The 27,888-nt window shown below is 38.8% G+C and overlaps 2 protein-coding genes and 1 long non-coding RNA gene across 5 annotated transcripts; 1 reads left to right on the top strand and 2 right to left on the bottom strand.

Moving 5' to 3' along the window:
• Positions 1 to 1,401: 1,401 nt before the first annotated feature.
• Positions 1,402 to 9,911, bottom strand: LOC126823953 (15-hydroxyprostaglandin dehydrogenase [NAD(+)]). 2 transcript variants are annotated; one of them, XM_050553019.1, is made up of 7 exons: positions 9,624 to 9,911; positions 9,372 to 9,495; positions 9,063 to 9,169; positions 6,920 to 7,016; positions 6,540 to 6,616; positions 5,500 to 5,648; positions 1,402 to 2,203 (listed from the first exon to the last, which is right to left on the bottom strand). In XM_050553019.1, the coding sequence occupies exons 1-7, from the start codon at positions 9,714 to 9,716 to the stop codon at positions 2,080 to 2,082; spliced, it is 771 nt and encodes a 256-aa protein (XP_050408976.1). In that variant the 5' UTR covers positions 9,717 to 9,911; the 3' UTR covers positions 1,402 to 2,079. The 2 variants fall into 2 exon arrangements, with proteins under 2 accessions (XP_050408976.1, XP_050408977.1); XM_050553020.2 differs by lacking the exon at positions 5,500 to 5,648 and having other exon boundaries at positions 2,063 to 2,203.
• Positions 9,912 to 18,785: 8,874 nt separating this feature from the next.
• On the bottom strand, positions 18,786 to 23,321 carry LOC126823954 (15-hydroxyprostaglandin dehydrogenase [NAD(+)]-like). The gene is made up of 6 exons (XM_050553021.2): positions 23,042 to 23,321; positions 22,790 to 22,913; positions 22,489 to 22,595; positions 21,042 to 21,138; positions 20,669 to 20,745; positions 18,786 to 19,544 (listed from the first exon to the last, which is right to left on the bottom strand). Exons 1-6 carry the CDS (start codon positions 23,132 to 23,134, stop codon positions 19,527 to 19,529), a joined length of 516 nt encoding a protein of 171 aa, XP_050408978.1. The 5' UTR covers positions 23,135 to 23,321; the 3' UTR covers positions 18,786 to 19,526.
• On the top strand, positions 22,885 to 26,231 carry LOC126823955 (uncharacterized). Of its 2 annotated transcripts, none has more exons than XR_008788594.1 (2): positions 22,885 to 22,925; positions 24,805 to 26,231. It is a non-coding gene; the product is annotated as an uncharacterized LOC126823955 (long non-coding RNA). The 2 variants fall into 2 exon arrangements; XR_007681392.1 differs by lacking the exon at positions 22,885 to 22,925 and adding an exon at positions 24,033 to 24,165.
• Positions 26,232 to 27,888: the final 1,657 nt, after the last annotated feature.

Consider the following 27,888-nt stretch of genomic DNA (forward strand, 5'->3'; position numbering starts at 1 on the left):
TTTCTTCGGATTGCCAATCATACCGATACAAATGTATTTTTTAAACAGTTTCACATTAATTTAGGCCCCAAGTTTCGCCCGTTTTAGATATTAAGGATCAAAAGTATGGAAGGATAACGTTGCCAATATTATTTCAATGTTCACATGTAGTGCAAAATGCATATGTCAGCAGTTCAAAATACGTATTTTAGTTTTACAATTTGCAATTTCCATTGCTCCACAATACCATTGTTACAGTGTTAAAATACAGAAAAAACTTTTCAATAGTACAAAATACGGTATAAAAGTTATTTTGCACATTACACTTCTCCGTTCTGCATTTTGCATAATAGACAAATGCATAATAGAACTTAGCATATTAGGACATATACCTTATATGGGATCTACGACGAAGCTCATTTGCATACGAAAAAAAGTTACCGAACTTTTCTAAAAACCTGGTGAATGCGATGTAGGCTACAGGTTCATATTCGATGTGAGGCATTGGGAAAATGAGAGGGTGAGCCCTATCGATTTCCGAGTTCCCTGTCCCTTACAAAATCTCGGCGTATCGTGTATGACAACCGCTTGTTTGGTTCTAAAAGTGAAAGCGTGGTGATCATTCAGGAAGTTTTTATTCCACTTTTGGTGAGCCTTTGTTTTGGTCTGGAAATCGTAAGTCACGTTTTGGAATTTTTGTCGGAACCCAAGCGGGGAAATACCCATTAAAAAACCTCATCTCCAGAAAGCGTGCATCGTCAATAAAACCTTAAAATTGGCCCCGTGTCTGGAAGAGTCTTTTGGAAGAGCATCTACTGCTTTTGGAAGTGGCATATCGAGTTGGCTTTTGAACTCCACAAGGAGTAATGTCACCTGCCTAATTAAATGGGGTTTCTCCAGTTTCCACTCCTGTATCCATACGAGGTATAGAATAAAGATGCAGTATAGATTAATATCTAAATGTCCCGATTTGTGTGGAAATTCAAAACAAACACACATACTTTACGTTCTTTTTGTTTACACGTACACCAAGTAGAGATGCCGTTTGAGTTAATGACATAATTAAAATAGTCCCATTTTTAATTCTCTGTTCCAATTTTGGAGGGATAATGCTTGCGGGATGATACCGAAAAACAGATCCTGGATGTAAATTAACGAAATGTGTTGACAAAATGTAAAACCCAATTTCTTTCCTTCTTTTCGTAAAATCTTAGCATCCAATATTCGGTATATGGGAAAAGATATGAGCTAGCCGATAAATGGACGTGTTTACTCTAGCATAAGGAATTGTTCCTGAGTTTAGTTTTAAACAGATTATCGCAGGTTGCTAATCCTGCATCGTGGCTCAACAAGCTGCGACACGGATGTCCTTCAGGCCGCTTTGAAATAAAAATAGTAATAAAGGTATTAGCTGAAATTTATTATTTACAAAATAATTTGTATTTATTAATTTATATCCCACGACAATGTTTATCCGACAATATACTTATATTGTTCTTGCAGCGATTTGGAAATGATCGACGGACGTTTATGAATTGAATTTTCTTATTTTCAAAAGCGAATTAACAAGTCAATCCCCGCCAATCGAAACGGCTTAAACATGCTCTGCGTGTTTCATTACGTCAGATTCTGATCACACTACATTCCTAAGCCCTATACAGGGCTTTGCTACATTCTAGCGAATGACAGAACTGAATTCCGTGTCGATTGCATATCTGTCAATTCAAAACGTTCCGAATTCACAACCGACCATTCGACAGAGAGGCAGAAACATACTGGAATGTTAGCTAGCTCTTGACTTATGGCAAATATTAATCACAGTTTGAAAAAAAAAAAAAAATATTACAATTTGATAATAATTACAATTTGATAACAATTACAATTTGATAACAATTACAATTTGATAATAATTACAATTTGATTTGATAATAATTACAATTTGATAACAACTACAATTTGATAATAATTACAGTTTGTTATAATAATTACAATTTGATAACAATTACAATTTGATAACAATTACAATTTAATAACAATTACAATTTCATAATTATTACAATTTCATAATTATTACAATTTCATAATATTTCAATATTTAAACTAAAGTTTACTTTTTGGAAGATATTTGTATTGGATGCCGTCTCGGGCTGTAACGGTCATAACGGCGCCATTGCTATTTTCATCCGTCACCAGTTCCATGAACCCTTCAGCAACACTTGATACCCTGAAAGTAAATATATACATGTAGTTATTACAAATGACCAGGGGTCTAGTTCCCGTTTCATAAAGCACTCGAATGATTGTGCGTAACTTTCCGTACACTTTGTGAAAAGGGTTCCTGGAAGTCATAGCTGTTTTATTTCTCATCAAATTACAAATAATTTAAACTGTTTGGGAGCCACAATAGCCCAGTGAGTAAGGCACTGGCTCGCTATCAAAAGATCTCAATTAGGATTTCGGCGTACTTTCCCTTTGGCAGTGGTGTAAGACAGAGCGTCTGATAAGGAACCGCGATAAGTCGTTTGGTGGTACGAAAAACCGCAGTTCCGTGTACATATTGGCGTGCAAAGAAAAAGAACCATTGACTGACAGAATTTGAAATAACAACAGGCAGGGCAAAATCTACCTTATAGCACACTGTATGACATACATGTATGTCAGTCTTCATTAGTTTAGTTGGTGTAGAAAAGTTGTACGATAAGCGCCGTTTCATTTAAACTGTTAGTCCATCTTATGGCAGAAATATATACTTGATGTTGTATGTCAAATACAAAACATGCTGATACTGTTTCGTATTGCATAATTAACCTATAGGCAAACCCGAAAAACAACAAACAAAAAATGCGTGAACCTTTTGTTTAACATTCTAATAGACAACCATGATACGTTTGTCAAAGGCTGAATGCCAGGGTGTGTGGTGGTGCGCGTGTGTAGGTGTAGGTGTGGGTGTGTGTGTAAAGTGTGTATTGGTGGGGGGGGGCCATAATCCTTCAAACTTTTATAATGTGTGTCTCCCCTTCCACCCGCCCTTGATCGATTACGACACCAACTTAACATCAACTGAACGCATTCAAAATATTTGGTTAAAAACACCTCTATTACTCAACACTCAACACTAATTTAAACCAATGCCTGAAATAACCCGCGTATTTGGTTGTGTCGGAATGGTCTGGATCGGATGCAATGTAAAATACGGAATATGAAATGTCAGAAAACGAAAATCAAACTGAAAACATCTGATTTTAATTACTGTCTGATTCATCGTAAATTTTAAACGGATTTCTTCGATTATGAACAAACTACTTAACTTTGGTTATTATAAACTTACCTGTGTGTTTGTAATGAACTCCCGTTCGATAAAATCCATTGCACAACTAATTATCACAACGATGAGAACAATTTCTCTCTTGAAAAATTTGAAAATTTACTTGTAATTTCGACTGAGTCGATGTCAACAATGTCTTCGTGACGTATTGGTCGAATCCAATATACCTGTTGCGGGGGTTGGTTAACATTGAAAGATAGTTTGACAGCGCGATCATTTTGATCGTATATGGGTTTGGGCGACGAAAAATATCAATTGAAGGCAATTACATAGGAGATTTATATGGAAACCATTGATCGCCAGTCTATCAAATTTTCTTCACAATTAAAATATCACTGATTGCACGGATACTCGTAAAAATAAAGTCATGAATAAACTATAAATATCCTATCTTCTTCATGTTATAAATAACTTAACAAGGATCATGAAGCTTACCTCCGTATTCTCTGAGTGTATTTTTAATTTTATACGCATTCTTTCGATCGAATAATAACCGCTTCAGTAACATCTTTAAGCGTGTTGCGGCAGCCCTCAGCGTGTCTATTGCTGTATTGGGTGCCCGGGTGGGTATATAATGCTACTAAGCCCGTATGACCCCGTAAGAAGCGGAACATTTATTCTCGATTCGACAGTTTTGACCGAAGTGTGATAAAGCCCGTAAAACGAATGTATAGTTGTATTTGTGCGGCATGCGTGTTCAAAAGTAAATAATCCCATCCGAGTCGCTAATCAAATAATTAGAACAAAATATTTCAAAAAGTAAAGCTATAAAATTTGCAGAGATTTTACTAGAATGTAAAAGACGGTAACTAAATACAGGAATGCGGGTAGTTATGTGTGCGAACGCTCAAACTCAATGCCAATTGTCGTAGGTATCCAGACCACTCGGACCAAAGACTACTCGGACTAAGACCAGTCGGACCAAAACAAGACCAGTCGGACCAATTAAATTATATTATAAGGCTAGACAATATGCTATTTATTTATTATTAAATCACAATACAAAGAATCAAATAATTCTTATACGGAATTCTTATATTTAGAGTTGTTTGGTTCAATTTTGTGTACGTAAATAAATCAACGATTAGTTTTAAAATTAATTAATAATGGTGCCAAAAAAAATATCAATCTAATTTTTCTTTACTCTTGCAATGAGACTCGGTATGTCCAGACTTTTGACAGTTTCTACATATACGGGTATACTGTTCTTGTCTGATAGCCTAATTTTACTTTTTCCACATTCGCGGTATCCCCAGCGGTTTCATTCCGTTCTACCCCACTAACCCCTGGGTTACTATATATGGGGGGGGGGGGGGAGACACGTTTTCAAGTTATCCGCCCTTGATGCGTTAATATAAACAGCACATAATAATACGAAGACCGGACGTTTATATGCCCCTTTTTAAACGTGACTACAAGTGTGGTTCTCGATATTTTGCGATTTGGAATACAATTATCAATTTATTCAAACAACACGTTATTATTAGTTCGAGTAGTCATATTAAAACACACACAATTATCAATTTATTCAAATAACACTTTATTATTGGTTCGAGTAGTCATATTAAAATAAACACAATTATCAATTTATTAAAATAACACTTTATTATTGGTTCGAGTAATTATATTAAAACAAACGCAATTATCAATTTATTAAAACAACATTTTATTATTGGTCCGAGTCGTCTTTCTGTTGGGTCCGAATAGTCTTTTTGTATGGTCCGTGTAGTCTATTTGTTTGGGCTGAGTGGTCTATCACTTGGTCCGACTGGTCTTGAACCGAGTGATCTTTGGTCCGAGTGGTCATGGATTCTTGTCGTAATTGTACTTGAATTTCCTATGCTGTCACCCCTAATACGAAATGATATCTTCCGCAGAGTGACGTAACCATCTTCCACATTGGTATTTTTCTCTGGGAAAAGTTTGTGATATTTCAATTTTTCAAGAGAGAACTTGTTTTCATCGTTGTGATAATTAGTTGTGCAATGGATTTTATCGAACGGGAGTTCATTACAAACACACAGGTAAGTTTATAATAACCAACGTTAAGTAGTTTGTTCATAATCGAAGAAATCCGTTTAAAATTTACGATGAATCAGACAGTAGACTGAATTTGCCGTGTCATAAAAGAAGGATGATGACATTGTGCTCACTCAGATTGGTTTCCTGTGTGAATGGATTAGAGTTATACTTACTTATTAATTCCGACACTTTGAATAATTTTCTTAGATAATTCGATCGTCGATACCGTAGCATTCTCAGAGAATTTGATAATATCTGTATCAGTAAAGGCTGGACACAGGCAACAAAATCTTAAGCCATTCCTAATATGAATTAGATTGTCCTATTAAAAATAAAATGAAAATGTTTGTACAGTTCATGTTTATCACTGGATACGGTTTATTTTCTTTATACTTTTTAAATGATGGCAGTCTAATCTTATGTATTTTAAACGTTAAACAAGATGGGGGGGGGGCAGAATGGTTGGTTTAACATGTGCGTGTTAGATTATAAGGTCTTGCATTGATTGAGTCAAGTGGCGCGTCAAGTGGCGTGGAGTAAGATCGCCTGTCCCGCCTCGTGGGTTTTCTTCTTGTTCTCCAACATCCCCCCTCCCCCAGAACTGATAAAAGACCCCTACGCTCAAAGCGAATGAATGAAATAAAATTGAGCAATGTGTTAGTCCAAAATGATCTGGTGGGCGTTAAACCCTTTCTCCCTCTCTCTCTCTTCTCTCTCTCTCTCTCTGTCTTAAAACTTCAGGGAGCCTCGGTGGGTTAGACGTTAACTTATTAACCTGGAGGTCCCGTGCTCGATCCCTGTGTTGGCCGAGAAAGTTCATCAGGATTTGCCGACGTGGTTCCTCCTTGTTGTTATTTGCGCAGGACAGACGGCCTGGCGAGGAACAACGTATAGTCGTTCGGATGGGACGAAAAACCGAGGTCCCGTGTACACATTGGCGTGTACGTAAAAGATCCCTTGGCAGTTGGAATATTTCAACAAGAAAAAAAAACTATTGTGCAACGACAAACTGCCTGTCACCGCCTGTGTTTCGATCTTGCGCCTAAAGAACTGTACACGTTAGACTCGAAGTCACTTAATTCATATTGCATGAACTCTCTCAGACCCGCTTTCCAATCGTCGGGGATGTGGTATGCTAGAAAGTGTGTCTAGTCGTTACTGGTTGGTACCGAAAACAAGTTTTCGTAAGTTTTCGTAATAACAACCGACTTACCGCTAGACTTCTGGTATATCCAACAACACCAAATTTAGAAGCACAGTAAGCTGGTGTAATAAATACTGGCTGTAGACCTAAATATAAACAAGTTCAGTCTAATGTATTGTTAGTTCTTTAATTAATTAGTAACAATTTGATTATTTAATCGAGATAAAAAAAAGATAGCCACTGAAAACCTGGAAATACGCCCACATTGCAGCTACAAGGAAAACATGGATGGTGCAAAAGCTACAAGACAGGTCTGCATTTTTAGGGACTATCTTGAACATATGCCGCTAGCAAACTCTCAATAATGCCGCCTTAATCAATACGCCAGATTTGTTTTAAAATTAAAATAGTCATGGCATTAATGAGGAGATAATTAAACTTTATCTCACCTGCTGTTGATGATACATTGATGATAACACCTCCATTTCCGCCATGTTCTTTACTCATTGTTTCTATACCCAGTTGTGTCCCTTGCATCACGCTTAACTGCAGAAAAGATAAACTCATAATATTGTTAAAACTGCACAAGAATTTCACAAGGTTAATTTCTTCTGCTTCGTTTACCTATCGCTCCACGTCATGACAGGTGTCCTCACAGGGCTGAATGCAACTCTGACAACTTCTTACAGTTGATATTACAGTCTATAGATTGCGGGGCGAATGAGTGTTGGTCTAAAGTAAGGAACAACGAGAGCATCGCTATCGTTGCAATATACGTCCACATTCCTACTTCGATTCATATGGCACTTTTTGAAATAAAGAAGGCTAGGCGTTGGGTTTGTTTTGCCAAATTTACAAATGTGGGTGTGACACGTGTGACACCGCCCTTGGGAGTCGGGACATGCCCCAAAATACATGTAAATAGTTGCTATTCTTACGGTTTAAGGAATAAATATGCCAAGTTCCAATATGATCCATTCAGATTCAGAATTCCAGCCTGTAGTCAAAAAACGCAAACATTGGGCGTGGCTCCGCCCCTGAGGGTTGGACATGAACCAATATAAGCAGGTACAACCCTATGATGGATCATACTGAATTTGATCCAAATTGCAACCTGTAGATTATTTACTGACAAAACAAAAAGTGGGTGTGGCACTACCCAAGGGAGGCGGACCATGTACCAAAATCAAGTTAAAGTATACTAAGTTCCCATTTTTCATGCAGAAATGTGGTCTTCAGACGCTAAACACACAAAAATGGGCGTGGCTCTGCCCCTGGGGTCGGGACATGCACCAAAATCAATAGTTGCCGCACTTAGGCTATAAGGAATACATATGCCAAGTTTGAAGATGAGCCATTCAGAACTGTGGCCAGTATAAGATAAAGACAAAAATTGGGCGTGGCTGTGTCCCTAGGAGTTGGAACATGCACCAAAATCAATAATTGCCATCCTTAGGCTATAAAGAATACTTATATCAAGTTCCAAGACTATTCATTAAAAATTATGGCCTGTAGGCAAGACACAGAGGAAAAATGGGTGGGGCTCAGGGGTCGGGCTTTCACCAAAACCAATAGAGATCATCCTTAAGGTATAATGAATATATAAGTATACAAAGTTTCAAGTCGATCCATTAAATATTGCGCCCTGTAGGCGACCCGCAGACACACACAGAGAAAGGGGCGACGGGATAATACGTCCACATTTTGAATGTGGAGGTATAAAAATTAGCGATTGTTTGATTTAAGAGCTAGCAATAATTAATTAAAGCCACTTTAGCGCTGCATACATAATGTAATGCCATTTTCTTACCATCACAGATTACCGTTCTTTCCCTAGCATCTCCTCTCTGCGCCAGGAACACGACGCTAAACAGTTCATATGTGTCCACTCGACACAAACTAGGTCATTCAGGGATTAATACATGGTTCAATTTTAATTCAATAATTCGCTTGCGCGTAGGGGTCTACGGTCTAGCATTGGGAGAAAACCGGACAGGCGACCCTACTCCTTGTCACGTACAAGCGGATAACCGAAACCTCGCCTCTTGACTAAATGACATATCTTATGATTTCACACACACCCGTTAACCCACTAGACCACCCAACACGGTGTATCTTTATTTTAATAATCCGCTGGCGCAAAGTGATCATTTGATAGTAGAGGAAATCCAGAAAACCCAGCGAAAATCAACGCGGTTAAGCAGGCGACCATATTCCTTGTTCGAACAGTCCTGGAAACGAAACCACACCACTTGACACGGTGGCACAACTTGGTTAAACAATCAGCTCTAATACATGTTAACAAAGGCTACATAAGACCCAACGCGGCCCCGTTTAATGCGTCGACGAGGGCATGATGCTGATACTCTGGACATGCAATTGAAACGAAATGGAGTTTAATGTCCTACTGTTCTGCACCGACTACTTACGTCATGCTGCCTTTCTCGTATTTTTTCGGAAGCTAATAATATTAGTAGTGACAATCAACTCAAAATATGTGAACTGCCGATTTTGTTAATTCCGGTGCATGATTTCTTATCGACAATTAAGACCAGATCAGCGGTGTATAAATGGGTATAAGAAAAGACGTACCAAATTAATTTCAATCAACTTTCTCCAGTTCTTTTCGTCAACGATACCTGCATTATTTACTAAAATATCCAATCGGCCATATCTACTTTTTATCGCTTGAAACACATCTTAAAATATATAAATTTCATTAGATCGGAATTGAAATAGGGCCCATGTAAAATATTTTAAAAGTTTCATAATATATATGATAAATAAACTAATTAAATAATAATATCATAACGAAGTAATACATTTCTATTTAAAAATCAATCAAATTTATATGATTACTTGAAAGTAACAAAAGAAATATAGCAAAATAAAATACATTACTTGCAAATTCCTTTTCAGACGTAACGTCACATTTTATGAAAAATGCGGTATCATTCCCGAATTTTTTCCTTAGTGCGTCAGTAGTTATCTGCCCTTCTTGGACTTTGATATCGGCTAAACAAACCTGAAAAACGAAGTCTGTATTATTAGCCTACATTGTATCTTTAATAAATTTAAAGTAACTTGTTTAATATGACTTGAATTCTGAAATTGTAAATGTTTAATGGGTTAATAATACTTCACCATGCATACCTTAGCTCCTTTAGAGAGAAGTGTCTCCGAGAAAGCTTTGCCAAGACCTTGTGCTGCCCCAGTGATCAAGGCTACTTTACCACTTAGGTTCATGATGACTTTTAATGCGTGTATTAGCTGCAAATTTAAACCCCAATAAGTGTCTTAAGTTTCAAATGGCACTTCTTCTTCTTTAAGTACTTTTCAATATTAATAAATGACACAGTAAGCTGCAACATGTAAATACTAATACGAACTACAAAACCTTAATTAAAGTTGTGATCCATGGGCATGATTGAAGATAATAATACCGAGCCTTAAATGCGTCTGGATAATCCGATGTATTGTCGTTGAAAACCCGAGAAAGACAAACTGGAAGTAGAGATATTTTAAAACATGCAACTTTCCGCCTTACATTTCAACCTTAACTCTCGTATCCCTCAGCCTCAAAATCGTGAATATTCACCGAAACCCGACAGAAAATGTATATTCAAACTCTTTTCTACGATTCTACACCATAAAGTTAACAAAAATTGTCATGCGAAGTGGGGAAGAAAGGTAGAGAAAGACTAAAATAACTTTTGCCCCTGTTTTGTGTGGGAATAATTGATGAGCTGTGCCCAATACAGAGGTTGCACGTCAGGTATCACCTAAAGTCTTTTTTTTTTATTTGCTTCACATGTATTTTGGCAACACGCCGGTGAAAGAAAATCAAAATCAAAGAATAGCTGCAAAAATGACGACACTTTCAGTAGGCCTATACACGCCGCTTTTTGTACTGCGGCGCAAAGGCAATATTTGAGTTCTTTGAAAAAATTAGAGAGGTTGCAAGCAATCTACATAGAAAATACTCCTAAGTTGGACTTATTTTTTCAAAAACTTAATTTTTCACTACCATGTCATGAAAAATGTATAAAATTTACACGTAGTATCTTTCAAAATACTAATAATTTCCCAATGTTTAGATAGCCAGACTGGCAAGGAATATAATTTTATAAACTTTGGACAATATACAAACAGAAGAATCGCAAATCAGTTGCATTGCCTGTAATATTAGAGACGTATACTGAAACATGTATCCCTACCACCTAAACATATCATACTTGGTTGCAGAACTAACATTACCAAAGAAATCTGTCTAACAGCTACGTTTTACCATCCGTAACTAACATATTATGTACATATAAACTAAAATACGTACAATAAAAATGAATTATGATAAAAAAAAAGAAAAAAAAGGCCTGGGTGAATGAAAAAAAGCCATTTTTTGTCTATGATCACCTCTTTCTAACAAAAGGGTTACGGAATTCACAATTTTCACAAAATTTCTAACATCGCAAACCTAAGAGGTATCATACAATTCTTATTGCAATCCTTGTGCTGAAGTAATCTGTCTTGAACTTTGCATCAATTTCCTGAAGCAAAAAATGAAATAAAAGGATGCCTTACACATCTACACCAGTTTTATACCAGGGTGTGGTCTCACTGGCCAGAAATGCCTCAGAATTCTAAGCTTAACTCTAAACAAAGAGTGTTAGAAACTCTTGAAATGTGCAAAATACCTATTTAATGGTGGAAATAAAATTCTTAGCGGTAATTCAACCACAAATTCCAATAACTACAATCTAAATGTTAACACAGGTGTAATTAAATCTCTCAAAATACATTAATTTTAAAAAAAAGGTGGGGTGGGGTGTTTATAATTATCTTAATGAAATGGCGGATATTTTTTGTTAACTTTCCTGATTTTCAGGCACAATTTTGTGAAATTACAATACCTTTCACTTTATCTGTCCTTTCTTTGGGTGAAGGCAAGGGCGTGGATTTGTCATAACTTTTGGGGGGACGGACAAACCCTGGAACCTGGAACATTTCATTACCAAACGAAATAAATAATTACGAACCGTTTACTGTAAAATGAAATGAAATGAAATTGGGTTTATCGCCCTACTGTTCTGCTCCTAACCTGGGCTAAATAATGAAGACGGGCCTACGCCCATACAGTGTGCTATGAGGGAAATCGAATTCCAACTGCCAAGGGATCTTTTACGTGCACGCCAATGTGTTCACGGGACCTCGGTTTTTCGTCCCATCCGAACGACTAGACAGCTGTCCTTGTCAGGCCCTCCGTCCTGCATCACTGACAAGGGGAAACCACGCCGGAAAATCTGGATGAACTTTCTTGAACACCCCACTTCCAGGCTAGCGAGCCAGCGTCTTACCCACTTAGCCACGTAATCCCCACACAGTTTACTGTACCAGTGTTATTTCGATGAAGGCTGTAACTAGGACTAGGAGTAATAATACTAATATGGTGACAATATGGAAAAATTGACTACCTATATCAAAGCTGCATAAATAATAATTGTTCATGAAGTTAATTGAATCGTCCAAAGACGTTCGTTCTATGATCAGGACTGTTCTCTTTCAGGGGCGTCGTGCAAAAAAAAAAATTCGAGGGGGGGGGGGCAATTTTCTGCAAGTGTGTTCATGGTAAATTAAATTTACTGGGCGTTGGGCGGCACCGCTGCCCACATCGAATGTCGCAGGCATGAGCATACAAGGGGGGTCCGGGGAAAATTTTTAAAATTAGAAGCCGGGAAACGCCATTTCGATGGATTAGCGACAATAAAGTTATGATTGAAAAATGGTCGGTTTTTTTAGTGATAATTGTAATTTATCACTCAAAAATAAATATTTTATTCATCTCAACTTCGATTTAATTATTGAATGGACATTTCAAACATCTTCATGCAAAACCCCATTTCAATAAATAATACTTTAGTGTGAGGACTAAAAAAGAAGGACATGTCTTCTGTCTTAATAATATCAATAAAAATAATTTTTATTTCCCTGAGAATTTGTGTGTGTGTGTGTGGGGGGGGGGGGGGGGGCTGGCCCCAAAGGGCACGACGCCATTGTTCTCTTTGAATATCTTGGCGACATGAAGGGGGTCATTATGCACGGATTGCACCGCACACGCCATCAAGTGGTTCAGTTGGTTTTGCGTCAAGGAGTTGCGCAGCCTAGTTTTCATACGGCGTACTGGGTTAGGTATCGCTCGGCTGAGCAGGAACTAGCAGGGTTCAGCAGTGTGAGATGAGAAGAGCTTCGACAGAAGGGAACATCTGCCTCACTTCAGGTGACATAATGAGGAACGCTTCGTGCACAAGTGAAATAGGCCGAAAACTGGCGCTAGAAGAATGGCAATTCTTGTTCCAAGTCCCGATTCAGTTCCAGATACGTAGAAACAAGCTCACCATCATGTGGATATAAACCTGAAAATCTGTCCTGGCGATCAAAATCATGGGGGGACAGAGACCTATTCGTCCCTCCCCTTCCGATTCTAAGCCCCCCCCCCTAAATCCACGCCAATGGCTGAATGGGATACATCAATTGGGTTGAAACAAACTTTTGCCACCAAGAAGTACAATCATTGAATGAATCATAGACATAAGATCTGCAACCGTGGTGTTATTATTGTCTTCGTACTAAGCCATCTTGTGACACTATCCATTGAAATCACCAGAAACGGACATAACTGACTATAGGACAATCATCAAGTACCTGCAACGTAACGGACTAAATGCCCGGTCCCACTGCACTTACGGATGCAAAGAGGATGTAAAACGGGGAAAAAACGTGCCCTCCGTTTGAAAACGCCATGCATCCGTTGTGTACTCAATGCATACGTGTTTCATCCGCTCTATCCATCGAGCATCCGTTCACATTGATTTCATCCGCGCAAAAAGTTTTGAGCTGCACAAAACTTTTATAACGTATTAACCTTCTGCCGTGTACGATGAAAATGCGCGACATATACGAGCACCAAACGTTCCATGTCCGTTATCATCCGTTAAACGTCCACTGTATCCTCTCTGCATCCTCTGGGCATCCTCGCAACTCACATCCGCTCCAGCTGAAAACGGACAGAGGGAGGAAAGATAAGGTACATGGAACGTCTATACATCGTTAGTAGCACGGAAATAGAAAGGATGTAAGCGTATGCATCTCGTATATAAAGTTTTCAAAACAGACAAAGCGTTTGTATCTGGGATGTATCTGGTATATTGAAGGATGTCTCGAGTTTGCCTAACGCCTTCGGAGCTGTCATCCACTTCCATCCGCTAGGCTTCCGATGGACATCCATTTAACACCCCCGCTTCATACTTCCCACGTTCGTTCTTTTCCGTTCTGTCTTCGCAAATTTTCGTCAATTTTGTCCATTTCTGGAGCGGATGAAAACGGATGGAGCCGCCCCCGAAAGTTTGCTCGTCCACTGTGCCCCTTTTGCATACGTTTTGTGTCCATCGGCCACTGGGACCGGGCCTTAACGCTAACTCAGATAATTGCCGATATTGTATCCACTCTAGGGGATAACGGGCCTTACTTTTCAATAGCAACCAATCAAGAAAACATTATCCATGTGCATGACACGCTGATGGCTGATCGACAATTGACAACTCGACATATTGCCAGTGGTGTGGGCAACTCTCATACGAGGGTTGAGCACAGTGTCGCCAACGAATCAGGAATGGCAACAGTTTCTACAAGATGGGTAACAAAGCTCTTAACTGTGGATCATAAAAGTGTCAGATTGCCAAGTCAGCTATCTCGGATTGTGACTTCCAAAAATGAAAAAGGAACTAGTCGTTCGCCATTTGCATAGTAATCATAACGCCTTGTCAGTACTGTTGTGACCGGCATCCGAGTGATACAGCCAAGGCTCGATGCAGAGTGACGGAATCTGCCGAGGTTTGCCGAGTGCTGGATTCGCGTGTCTATTTTAACATTGCCGTTAGCACTGATTGTGATCATCAGCCACTACGTTTGATTTCGTTTCAATTTCGTGTTTTGTGTGTAAATATCTAAAAATAAAGCTGTTGATGATGCAAGTAGTCAGCTGCAGGTTACCGGAAAGGTTGGTCCGCCATGCCTTTGGACATTTCTTTGGGCTGCCAATGATACCGATACATATCTGTCAATTATGTAATTTTTTAATTCAGGCCTCAAGTTTTGCCCATTTTAGATGTTGAGGGTCAAAAGATCTTGGTTGAATTCGATTTTGGTGCAACTGCCTGGGTTATGGCCATACATACACAAAGCGTAACGAAGTTAAATAATACACCATTGATATTCGGCGTGAATGAGATATAGGCTACAGGTTCATATTCGATGTGAGGCATTGGGAAAATGAGAGGGTGAGCCCTATCGATTTTCCCTGTTCCCTGTCTCTTACAAAATCTCGGCGTACCGTGTATGGCAACCGTGATAATTCAGGAAGGTTTTGTTCCACTTCTGGTGAGCCTTTGTTTTGGTCTTGACTAATTGGTCACGATTTCAGAAGGTTTATTCTGACATAGAAGAGCTGTGAAGATGATGGAAGAAGCTAAATTGAGCCTATCAAGTTCTGTGTGGGAAATCGTAAGTCACGTTTGGGAAATTTTTGTCGGATCCCAAGTGGGGAAATACCTATTAAAAAAACCTCCATCTCCGGAAAGCGTGCATCGTCAATAAAACATTAAAATTGGCCACGAGTCTGGAAGAGTCTGGCGGAAGAGCCTCTACTGCTTCTGGAAGTGGCATATCGAGTTGGCCTTTAAACTCCATAAGTAGTAAGGTCGCCTTTCCAATTAAGTGGGGTTTCTCCGGTTTCCCCTCCTGTATCCAGGCGAGGTATAGAATAAAGATGCTGTATAAATTAGTATCGAAATGTCCCAATTTGTGTGGAAATTCAACACACACTTACATACGTTACGCTCTTTTTGTTTACACGTACACCAAATAGAGATACCGGTTGAGTGAATGACATTAGAGAATTTTTCCCATCCGTATAACGTAGTTCTCTTACAGCATAATGACAGTTATCTACCAAGATCAACATCAGTATTACTATTAGTCAAGTACCTAGCCTACAAATTCCTGAAGGGAGTGAAGTCGTTTGACAGTCGCTGAGTTATTTAAAAAAAAAATAGTGGCGAATCTTATTAAAAATCTTCGACCTCGACTCGACAACAATTTTGGTTTCACTAATGTATCATTTCAGAAAGTATATACCCCTTTTACAGATTTGCAAGGTCCCACCTCCCTAAATTTAGCACGTAGATCAACCAGCGAACAGACAGACAGGAAAAATATGAAATTCCTCGAAAAGCTCATCAAAAGTAATGATTAAATTCCAGTCTTTGCCATGGTTAAAATCACGTCAAATATATACCATCGTGTTCTAGGATACACATATATTCATAAAAACGCTACGGCACAACATACGGTAAAAAGACGACGATGTTATACCACAGGAGTCTGGGGCCTGTTTCACGAAATTTTAACTAAGATAAAATCCAAATTTTAGTAATTTGATTGGATAATATTAGATTGATTTTAGTGCTTAGCCAATCAAAACTGAAGTATCTACTAAAATTGGATTTTATCTTTAGTTAAAATTTCGAGAAACAGGGCCAAGACCTTCTATCCGTATATATATGCATACACCATGTCCAACTAGACAATATATACTATTCAAAAAAAGTAGGGGATATTTGATTTTTAAGTGTTATTAAAGTCACCTAATGAAACTGACGAAGAAACAAATGACAAAATGAAATGAAGTTCACATTCATCGATTTATTCCAAATGATCGTTAGACTAAGTAAGGCACAGACTGACCATTATAAGGGTAAAATGATACCCGGGGTCAAACAGCAAAGTTACCACAGCATCACAACCAAGTCAGTAACGGGTAAATCCTCCTCTGTTTGCCAAACAAGCATTGATCCGACGTGGCATACTCCTAATGAGACGTCTAAGGTCATTTTGGTCCAGATTGTCCCATTCCTGTTGCAACGCAGCAGCAAGTTCTTGGACATTGGCAGGACGTTGTTGACGTTGTTGACGTTGACGTAACCTCTGTCCAAGGATGTCCCAGACATGCTCGATGGGGGAGAGGTCGGGACTCAGTGCTGGTCAAGGTAATGTGGTGATGTTCTGTTGTTGGAGGTAACCTGTAACGATCCTGGCCCTGTGACATCTTGCGTTGTCATCCTGGAAGATGAAACGGCGGCCATGACGTCGTGCGAACGGCACAACATGGACTGCCAAGATGTTGTCCCGGTAGTACTGGCCTGTAACACGCCCTGCAACAACATGTAAAGCCGTTCTTCCAGCAACAGTGATGCCTCCCCACACCATAACAGAACCACCCCCAAATCGATCATGTCTGATGACGTTAACGTCTTGGAAGCGCTCGTTTCGACGACGCCACACCCTCCTACGTCTGTCCAAAAAATCAACAGTGAACCTTGACTCATCTGAAAACATCACATTGCTCCAGCGTCGATTATCTCAGTGTTGACGATCCCTACACCAACGACGTCTTGCCTGAATGTGATGATCTCTCAAACAAGGGATCACGCGAGGACGTCGGGCGCGAAGGTGACCCCTATGCAGTCGATTCCGAATCGTCTGGCCACTCACTCTCACACCAGTGTCTGTTTGAAGACGAGCGCTGATCTGATTTGCTGTGATGACACGATTTCTCAAGGACAAGGTACGGATAAATCGATCCTGGGCTTGAGTTGTCGCCCTTGGTCGACCTGAGCGTGGTCTGTCCTGTACAGATTGTGTATCACGGTATCTGGACCATAGCCTGCTTATGACAGACTGAGAAACATTCATCGTCCGCGCCACAACCGCCTGTGTTGTGCCGATCTGTAGCATGTCAAGGGCACGTAACCTTTCATTTTGGGTAAGCCGACGCATATCAAAATTTGTTTTCTGGTCAATAAAACAATTAAACTGATGTTTCCACCCTGGAATTCAATGCCACAATGACTGTAACATTCAAAGTCAGAGTCGTGCAAATCTTGGGTTGGACCCCCATGATGATCCCAAGCATCACCTGCATTCCATGCGGTAGCTATTGGTGCGTTTGGGCGTCACATGTAACTGGAAATGTTTCTTCTGTTAGGTTCTATAGAGACTTTTTTCGTAGTCATTTGCATATTTTAGTATTATGCCCCCAAAATCAAATATCCCCTACTTTTTTTGAATAGTATATAATAAAAAGGAACAGGAATGCATTGCCTGTTGAAGACTCGATTTTACCTGCTCTCGCTTCGGCTCGTTTTTTTCAACAATACTCCCACAAAACGATATCATAGCCACTTGTTTCCAATATTTACATTATTTTCGTCCGTTTCCATTTTGTCACTGCCGCCATACACTGACGTCACACAAAAACCTAACCAACCTCTGAAGTCTTGTGTACTTCCGCCTCAAAATGATGAATATTCACCAAAACCTGGCAGAAAATGTATATGCAAACCCTCTTCTTCGATTCTCCACCCAAAAGTCAACAAAAATCGCCATGCAAAAGGTGGAAAATGGAAAGGGAGAGAAAAACTAAAAATATCTTTGGCGGATTGGTTTTGTTTGACGTCAGCGCATGGCGGCAGTGACAAAATGGAAACGGACGAAAATAATGTAAATATTGGAAACAAGTGGCTATGATATCGTTTTGTAGGAGTATTTATGCAAATCAAAACGACTAGATTGAAGAAAAAACATATCTGAGTGAATCGACAGAGGTTTGATTGCCTGACATTACGAATTGTTGGTTGGACATGGTGTATGCATATATATACGGATAGAAGGTCAGATTCCTGTGGTTATACGGACCTTTTCCGTATGAAAGCTGTTCGGTACGTGCTGTCGTATTCGTGTGCCGTATCACGCATGAGAAATACACACGCATTGATGACGTCACACGCAAAATCGTTACGGATACGCGAATTTACGTTTGCCAAAAGTCTCTATTATCTAATTCTGCCCTGAACCGATTATAACAGGTTGTCCCATTTTTAATTCTCTATTCCAATTTTGGGGGGATAATGCTTGCGGGATGATACGGTAAAACAGATATCCTGGATGTAAAACCCAATTTCTTTCTTCCTTTCCGTAAATCTTCGCATCACAATATTCGGTATATGGGAAAAGATATGAGCAAGACGATAAATGGACGTGTCTACTCTAGCGTAAGCAATTGTTCCTGAGTTTAGTTTTGAACAGATTATCGCAAGTTTCTAATTATGCATCGTGGCTTATGCCTATTCGTAGTAATGCTATGCAACAAGCTGCGACAAGGATGTCCTTCAAGCCGCTTTGAAATAAAAATAGTAATACAGGTATTAGCTGAATATTTATTATTTACAAAATAATTTGTATTTATTAATTTATATCCATCGACACTGTTTATCCGACGACACTGTTTATCCGACAATACACTTTTATTGTTCTTCCAGAGATTTAGAAATGATCGACAGACGTTTTCGAATTGAATTTTCTCATTTTGAGACGCGAATAAACAAGAAAATTCTGGCGACAACGCATGCGCCAAGTCAATCTCCGCCAATCGAAACGGCTTAAACATGCTCTGCGTGTTTCATTACGTCACATTCTGATCACACTACATTCTAGTGAATGACAGAACTGAATTCCGTGTCGATTGATTACATTTCTGTCAATTCAAAACGTTCCGAATTCGCTACCGACCATTTGACAGAGAGGTAGGAACATACTGGAATGTTAGCTAGCTCTTGGCGTATGGCAAATTTTAATCACAGTTTGAAAATAAAAAAATATATTACAATTTGATAATAGTTACAGTTTGTTATAATAATTACAGTTTGTTATAATAATTACAATTTGATAATAATTACAATCTGATAACAATTACAATTTGATAACAATTACAATTTCATAACAATTACAATTTCATAACAATTACAATTTTATAATAAATTACAATTTCAATAGTTAATCTAAAGTTTACTTTTTGGAAGATATTTGTATTGAATGCCGTCTCGGGCTGTAACTGTCATAACGGCACCATTGCTATTTTCATCCGTCACCAGTTCCATGAACCCTTCAGCAACACTCGATACCCTGAAAGTAAATAAATATATAGTTATTAGAAATGACCAGGGGTCTAGTTCCCATTTCATAAAGCACACGAATGATTGTGCGTAACTTTCCTTACACGTTGTGAAAAGGGTTCCTAGAAGCCATAGCTGTTTTATTTCTCATCAACTTACAACAAATAATTTCAACTGTTTTGGGAGCCACTATAGCTTAGTGAGTAAGGCACTGGCTCATCAAGTCTTATTTTCAACCCGGGAAATGTAGCCTATATTTCCGAACATGCCGATGTACAATGCCCAGAAATGGTCTCAGATAGCATTTTGAGGCATTCTAATTTTAAAAAATCTTCCGGGGGAGGCACCAAGACCCCCGCTAAATGCGCGCCTGTAGCGCACGTGGCGTATGCCTTCGCCCGCCGTACTCTGTCAGCGTCTCCCAAAACTTGAGTCCTATTTTCAGGCTGAGGATATTACCCCTTGGTTCAAAAATGCCCGGCCTTTGATGTAACCCAGATCTGAGAATGATCTCTTCATGACCTCAGCAGCTTATGCTCAGAGCCGGCCACTTGAGAAATTATTCATCACATTTTCATCCGTGACCGGCAATTTAGTAGCCTACAATGTACCTATATCCCTATATTGCGAGGACTTCTTTGATTAATCAGTCTATATCATCTGTGGTTTACTGTTTATATTTTTAAAGTTTAATAATAAATATTTTTAACTTTTGTAATATAACCAGTCCGCCAGCACTCTAAGCCCTCATAACTACCTTTTACCGTATTCGTATTAGAAATGTCCAAAATATTTATATTTTAACTGAAATTCAAAAGAAAATGAACTTAGGCCAGGCACGTCGGGTCACTCATGGAGGCCGCCATCTTGGAAATCGAATCGCCAATCTGGCAGGAAATATTATAATATGTTGGCATTTGATGACGGCCTGTCGGTTGAAATTATTCATTATGATGAAATAAAGAATATTCCTCATCCCCTGTTTGTGTACATGTAGTTATTGGTTATTCTCGCTCAAAAACGACAATTTATTCTCGGTATATTCATCTCTGCAGAATGCTCAGAAATGGTCTCAGAGCCCGCCACCTCCGCCCCCCCCCCCTAAAATTTAATAAGATCTGCGGCCATGCTTACCGCTAGACTTCTGGTATATCCAACAACACCAAATTTAGAAGCACAGTAAGCTGGGGTAATAAACATTGGCTGTAGACCTAAATATAAACAAGTTGAGTCTAACGTCAATTAATGTATTGTTAGTTCTTTAATTAATTAGTAACAATTTTATTATTTAATCGAAATGTAAGACAGCTACTCAAACCCTGGAAATACGCCCACATTGCAGCTATAGTTTCAACTGAATCCATAAAGGAAAACATGGATGTTACAAAAGCTACAAGACTGGTCTGCAGTTTTAATCAATACGCCAGATCTGTTGTCAGCGGCATAATTATTTTTAAAATTAAAATAGTCATGGCATTGATGAGGAAATAATTAAACTTTATCTCACCAGCTGCTGATGATACATTGATGATAACACCCCCATTTCCACCATGGTCTTTACTCATTGTTTCTATACCCAGTTGTGTCCCTTGCATCACGCTTAACTGCAGAAAAGATAAACTCATATATTGTTAAAACTGCACAAGAATTTCACAAGGTTAATTTCTTCTGCCTCGTTTACCTATCGCTCCACGTCATGACAGGTGTCCTCACAAGGCTGCATGCAACTCTGACAACTTCTTACAGTTGATATTACAGTCTATAGATTGCGGGGCGAAATTCGCCCGGCGAATGCGTGTTGGTCTAACATAAGGAACAACGAGAGCATCGCTATCGCTGCAATATACGTCCACTCCTGCATCGATTCATGTGGTTCCCAGATAATTCATTCCGAAATGTAGCCTTCAGACGCTAAACACAAAAAATAGGCGTGGCTCTGTCCCTGGGATCGGGATATACACCAAAATCAATAGTTGCCGCCCTTAGGCTATAAGGAATACATATTCCAAGTTTGAAGATGATCCATTCAGAACTGCAGCCAATATACGATAAACACAAAAATTGGGCGTGGCTCTATCCCTAGGAGTTGGGACATGCACCAAAATCAATATTTGCCATCCTTGGGCTATAAAGAATACTTATATCAATTTCCAAGACAATCCATTAAAAATTGTGGCCTGTAGGCAACACACAAACACACAAAGCAAAATGGGTGTAGCTCAGTCCATAGGGGTCGGGCTTTCACCAAAAACAATAGGGATCATAATTATGGTATAATGAATAAGTATACAAAGTTTCAAGACGATCCATGGTCACGGTGGTGGGTAAGACGCTGACTCGCAGGCCTGGAAGTCGACCCTACTCCTTGACACGTACACTACAAGCGTTGAACCGAAACCTCGCCTCTTGACTAAATGACATATCTTATGATTTCACACACACCCGTTAACCCACTAGACCTCCCAACGCGGCGTATCTTTAATTTAATAATCCGCTTGCACACAGGGATCATTTGATAATGGAGGAAAAACAGAAAACACAGCGAAAATCAACGCGGTTAAGCAGGCGACCTTATTCCTTGTCCGAACAGTCCTGGAAACGAAACCACACCATTTGACACGGTGGCACACCTTGGTTAAACAATCAGCTCTAATAAATTTTCACAAAGGCTACATAAGACCCAACGCGGCCCCGTTTAATGCGTCGACGAGGGCATGATGCTGATACTCTGGACGTGCAATTGAAACGAAATGGAGTTTAACGTCCTACTGTTCTGCACCGACTACTTACGTCATGCTGCCTTTCTCGTATATTTTCGGAAGCTAATAATATTAGTAGTGACAATCAACTCAAAATATGTGAACTGCCGATTTTGTTAATTCCGGTGCATGATTTCTTATCGACAATTAAGACCAGATCAGCGGTGTATAAATGGGTGTGAAAAAAAGACGTACCAAATTAATTTCAATCAACTTTCTCCAGTTCTTTTCGTCAACGATACCTGCATTATTTACTAAAATATCCAATCGGCCATATCTACTCTTTATCGCTTGAAACACATCTTAAAATATATAAATTTCATTAGATCGGAATTGAAATAGGGCCCATGTAAAATACTTTAAAAGTTTCATAATATATATGATAAATAAACTAATTAAATAATAATATCATAACGAAGTAATACATTTCTATTTAAAAATCAATCAAATTTATATGATTACTTGAAAGTAACAAAAGAAATATAAAATACATTACTTGCAAATTCCTTTTCAGACGTAACGTCACATTTTATGAAAAATGCGCTGTCTTTCCCGAATTTTTTCCTTAGTGCGTCAGTAGTTATCTGCCCTTCTTGGACTTTGATATCGGCTAAACAAACCTGAAAAACGAAGTCTGTATTATTAACCTACATTATATCTTTAATATATTTATAATAAATTGTTTAATATGACTTGAATTCTGAAATTGTAAATGTTTAATGGGTTAATAATACTTCACCATGCATACCTTAGCTCCTTTAGAGAGAAGTGTCTCAGAGAAAGCTTTGCCAAGACCCTGTGCTGCCCCAGTGATCAAGGCTACTTTACCACTTAGGTTCATGATGACTTTTTTTAATGCGTGTATTAGCTGCAAATTAAAGCCCCAATAAGTGTCTTAAGTTTCAAATGACACTTCTTCTTCTTTAAGTATACTTTTCAATATTAATATATGACTCAGTAAGCTGCAACATGTAATCACTAATACGAACTACAAAACCTTAATTAAAGTTGTGATCAATGGGCAAGAGTGCAGATAATAATACCGAGCCTTAAATGCGTCTGGATAATCCGATGTATTGTCGTCGAAAACCAGAGAAAGACAAACTGGAAGTAGAGATAGATAAAAAAAAAATGCAACTTTCCACCCTACATTTCAACCTTAACTCTCCTATCCTTCAGCCTCAAAATCGTGAATATTCACCGAAACCCGACAGAAAATGTATATTCAAACTCTTTTCTTCGCTTCTACACCATAGGAAAGGAAAAAGGTAGAGAAAGACTAAAATAACTTTTACCCCTGTTTCGTGTAATTATAATTGATGAGCTGTGCCCAATACAGAGGTTGCACGTTAGGTATCACCTAAAGTCTTTTTTTTATTTGCTTTATATGTATTTTGGCAACACGCTGGTGAAAGAAAATCAAAATCAAAGAATAGCTGCAAAAATAACGGCACTTTTAGTATACAGGATGCTTTATGTACAGCGGCGCAAAGGCAATATTTGAGTTCTTTGAAAAAATTAAACAAGTTGCAAGCAATCTACATAGAAAATACTCTTTATTTGGACTTTTTTTTTCAAAAACTTAATTTTTCACTACCATGGCATGAAAAATGCACGAGCGATCCCATGAGAGCACTTTTCTCATAAACGCTGTTTTGATCCGCGTGACAACATGCTGTTAAAACAGGTCAGTTTATATAGTACAAATAAACGAGGCCGTGGTCCACTCTATATATTGGCATAAATGTGTACACCTCGAAGAGAATTATGTAGAAAATAAATGGAAACCATCGACTGTCTTTCACAGACAGACTTTAAAGCTTTCAGCGAGCCCTCATGAAGGACTCGATTTAACCATCTCGAGTTGGCAACGTAAGTCTTCATGTTGACTACCTGGTTTTAAATATTGTGTGGGCGAAAAATAAATCTGGTTTCGGGCACTCTCAATTGCAGGTTCTCTGCATCATAACATGTGTTGTGAATTTACATTTTTGTATTATCAGACTCGGCTTCCTTTTTATCGAAATACCTAGTAAATATCCAAATGTTTCTTCCACCTTTCTCTGAACGTGGACTATCTTTATCTAAATCTAACACCCAGGACGGAAAAAAAGTATTTATCTTGTTCGTGTATGTTTACAGTGTAAACTTTAAGTCTCTCTGGTCTAAGCATATTCTAAGATCGCGACCATTTCCCCTTTTCAATGTTTAAAAACGATTTGAACCATTCTGTAGGTTTTGTAGAAACATTTTAATATTTTTTTAATGGACACTAATTTGTGGGACCTGATCAAAGACCCAAGAGGTGGAACACTAAATATTTCAATTGTAAAAAATCTTTGGGTCATTTTAAGACTCACATCTTAAGTTCGGAGATCACATAAATATCATAATAATCTAAGATTATGTCCATTTCCCCTTTTCAATGATTAGAAACGATTTCTCCCATTCTGTAGGTTTTGTCTTCATGTTTGTCATACATTTTAATTCTTGTTTCAATTGATCTTGCAGATGAACACTAACTTGTGGGCCCTGCTCACAGACTCAAGAAGTGTGACACCCAATCTTTCAAGACTTCCATCTATGTTTCGAATACCATGTGAACAGACCCCTTGATCATTTGTGCTGTCCAGGCGTGACTATTATAACGTTTAAAATCTGCACAGAGTTTAAAATCATGCTATTTATACTGTGAATAAAATTAAATCAACGTTGCTTCCGTTTCGAGTAACAAATAGACTATTTTAAATATCTAGTATCATTTTATCACCCTAAATGTTCAAAACGTTCAAAATGGCAAATTAAAATCTATGTTGGATGTGCCTTCCCACAACTTGAAGACATTCAGAATTGGTCTATGAATATCATCCATTGTGTGGAATACACTTTCAGAATATATCAAACAAAGTGATTCTCTGCCAGATTTTATATCTAATTAGTGAAATGTGGTTATTTAGTCACTATTATAAACAACTCAAAATCAGAACATTTACTTGGGCGTAAAAATTCTCTTCTCTGGTAGATTGAATATCGTCATTATTATTATTTTAATGTATTTTGGCTTGTACAGACGGCAATTTAGTGTTCCAAACTGATTCATTTTGGGTGTGGCAAAACATCTAATACACTTGTGAAATCTTTATGAATTTATAATATACCAGGAAGTTAATAGCGAAAACGATGATAATTCGATTACGTCCATTTTTATACGCTCATGTAAGCATAAGTTATATTTATAGCACGGCCGTAGGCCGAGGTGTTAAACCTGTTAACGAATGAAACGTGCTATAAATGACTTGTAACACTGACACCTACTCAACATGCTCGTTGTTATTGGTCTGAAAACTCACCCCACTTCTCTATATGATTTCTACTAAAACTAGAGGAAACCAGCGAGAGTGTGCAATAACATCGAAAATGTCTAGTTATTGCACGGTTAAGCCCCAGTCAGTCTACTAGAGGGAAAACAATCAGTTTATTCAACGAAGAGAACAAAGAAAGATTTCCCGTCCACGTTACAATAGAATCTATGATACTGCATATCTCGTTGCATGCTGTATAATTGCTTTGTACAAATTAAGTTAAATTGTTCATGTATAAGTTTCTTTCGGCCAAACAAATGTGTTTTAGAGTCTATCCCTGAGCAAATATCGCTGTAGACATCCCTGAAGGCTTATTATCATATTAATTGATCAAAAAAGCAAAACTTCTCGTGTATAACTGATCGACAAAGAGAAATGAATAATTTAAACGTTGCTAATGGATGTCAAACGAACACGCCACTGTCAAATTTTAAAGTCTAGACGGCTTGATAAAAGGTAAAGTTTGTTGTTTTAAAAATCCTTTAATAATACTGTTATTTCCTTGATCATAGCGTAACTTATCATTATGTGTATATTGCAACGAGAAATGAAAAATAAACGTGTTTTGAAATTGCTGGTGGGTGTCCGACAAACGGCCAAACTTTTAAACAACTAAATGGCTTGATAGAAGGTAATGTTTGTGTGAGAAAAAATTCCCTTTCATTTCAAGTCGCAGTTCCTTGATCTCAGAGTAAAGCCTAGCTCACAGTGCGTGCTACTACGGGCAGTCTTCGGGGACTAATACAGGAATATCAAACGCAAGGCGACAGAGGCGTTTGTGGGTATGCCCATGGATTGAACAGCCAGTATCACAACCTATTCGGAAAGCTAGAGAGGGAGTCACGAGGAGACACTGTGGCGTAGATGTGGATGCCCCCTGGCAGCCCGCATTACGAAGGGCCCACGAAGCAACCGTCCACGTTAATCTGGGCTAAAGCTGGCTATAACCATCCGATTCCTGGCTACAGTGAATATTTACAAGTCACGGGTGTATCGTGCTTTATACGAGGAATACAGAGATGGACTACTTAGCATTTCTGAGACTGACGACATATGGCTCGAGGTGGCAGCTATGTAATCCATACTTTAGATCTATTACCATTGTGTTGCAACCATTGACGGAAAACACGTCCATATTAAGAAGCCCGAGAAGAGTGGTCAGAGTACTACAATTACAAAGGATTATTTTCGATAATACTCTTGGGCCTTGTGGATGCTCGATGCAAGTTCTTGTGGGTGGCCTTTGGTGCCTTTGGGTCGGCGTCGGATTGTGGGGTCTTCAAGTGATTAAGCCTTTGTTCTACACTGGACAAGGATGAACTTGGTCTTCCTCCTCCAGAACCATTGCCCAGGGGTGATAGGGACATACCCTCCTTCTAGGTGAGAGATGACGCCTTCCATTACGAACTTAGATGATGCAGCGCAACAGCCTTCGTGGGGTGACAAGACCCCAACGTATTTTCAAATACCGCACATATCGTGTTTTCAGTATTGGCATTCTGTCACACCGTTGGAGATGCCTTCTGACAACAATGCAGTTGAAAACACACAGGAGCACCAGGGTGTCTAAGAATGCACGACCCCACACAACTGTCTCCGTATTCGCGTGTCACGTCTCCAGAAGACTTATGCTTCTGGGCGCTCCTCTGCCCTTTCTGGAGGATCAGTCGATTTACTCTTTGAGCCCGTCCTCTTCCTTGATCTCATGTTTTAATCTAAATGAAAATATTAATTTTCTTTGGTCGATATGCCGGAGACAAAACATTAAAGTCAGGAGTAATTGGCACGTGCTAACCACGGGCATAACAAACGTGGTCCGTACTTCTGCTGCACGAAATTGGTTAATTTTAAGTCACACGTACTCCACAAGAACTACTGACGCACTGAGCACGTACGTCTGGGTTACGCTATCCACGGATTTAGGAAGACATTTCTCCACTCTTTGAATAAGTCAGACGTGTGGTTTATACATGACAAGTACTATGTCCGTACTTTTTACAAAACTTTCTTGCTGCCGGTCCGCGAGCTGCCAAACCCCACGACCCCGTACGTAACTAACGTACGAAAATTAATTGGTGGCTAGCCTTTTTTTCGCACTTACGTGTATACAGTAATCCCAGCCAGAATTTGGCTATTTTCTAAATTTGCGTTAAAGTTTAAAATATTTGTTTTAGAACTGAAACACATTAACTATTAGTCAATCCCAACGCTAAAAACATCAACAGAATTGATT

The sequence above is a fragment of the Patella vulgata genome, chromosome 6, assembly GCF_932274485.2.
Source record: "Patella vulgata chromosome 6, xgPatVulg1.2, whole genome shotgun sequence".
Taxonomy (NCBI): domain Eukaryota; kingdom Metazoa; phylum Mollusca; class Gastropoda; family Patellidae; genus Patella; species Patella vulgata.

Excerpts from the sequence above, each read along its gene's own strand:
- LOC126823954 (XM_050553021.2), bottom strand. The coding sequence starts at position 23,134 with ATGAACCTAAGTGGTAAAGTAGCCTTGATCACTGGGGCAGCACAGGGT. Across the intron at positions 22,914-23,041 it reads TTCTCTCTAAAGGAGCTAAG|GTTTGTTTAGCCGATATCAA; the intron begins GTATGCATGGTG and ends TTCGTTTTTCAG. Across the intron at positions 20,746-21,041 it reads CAATGTATCATCAGCAGCTG|GTCTACAGCCAATGTTTATT; the intron begins GTGAGATAAAGT and ends GTTTATATTTAG.
- LOC126823953 (XM_050553019.1), bottom strand. The coding sequence starts at position 9,716 with ATGAACCTAAGTGGTAAAGTAGCCTTGATCACTGGGGCAGCACAAGGT. Across the intron at positions 9,170-9,371 it reads GTCTGAAAAGGAATTTGCAA|ATGTGTTTCAAGCGATAAAA; the intron begins GTAATGTATTTT and ends ATATATTTTAAG. Across the intron at positions 5,649-6,539 it reads GATATACCAGAAGTCTAGCG|GACAATCTAATTCATATTAG; the intron begins GTAAGTCGGTTG and ends TATTTTTAATAG.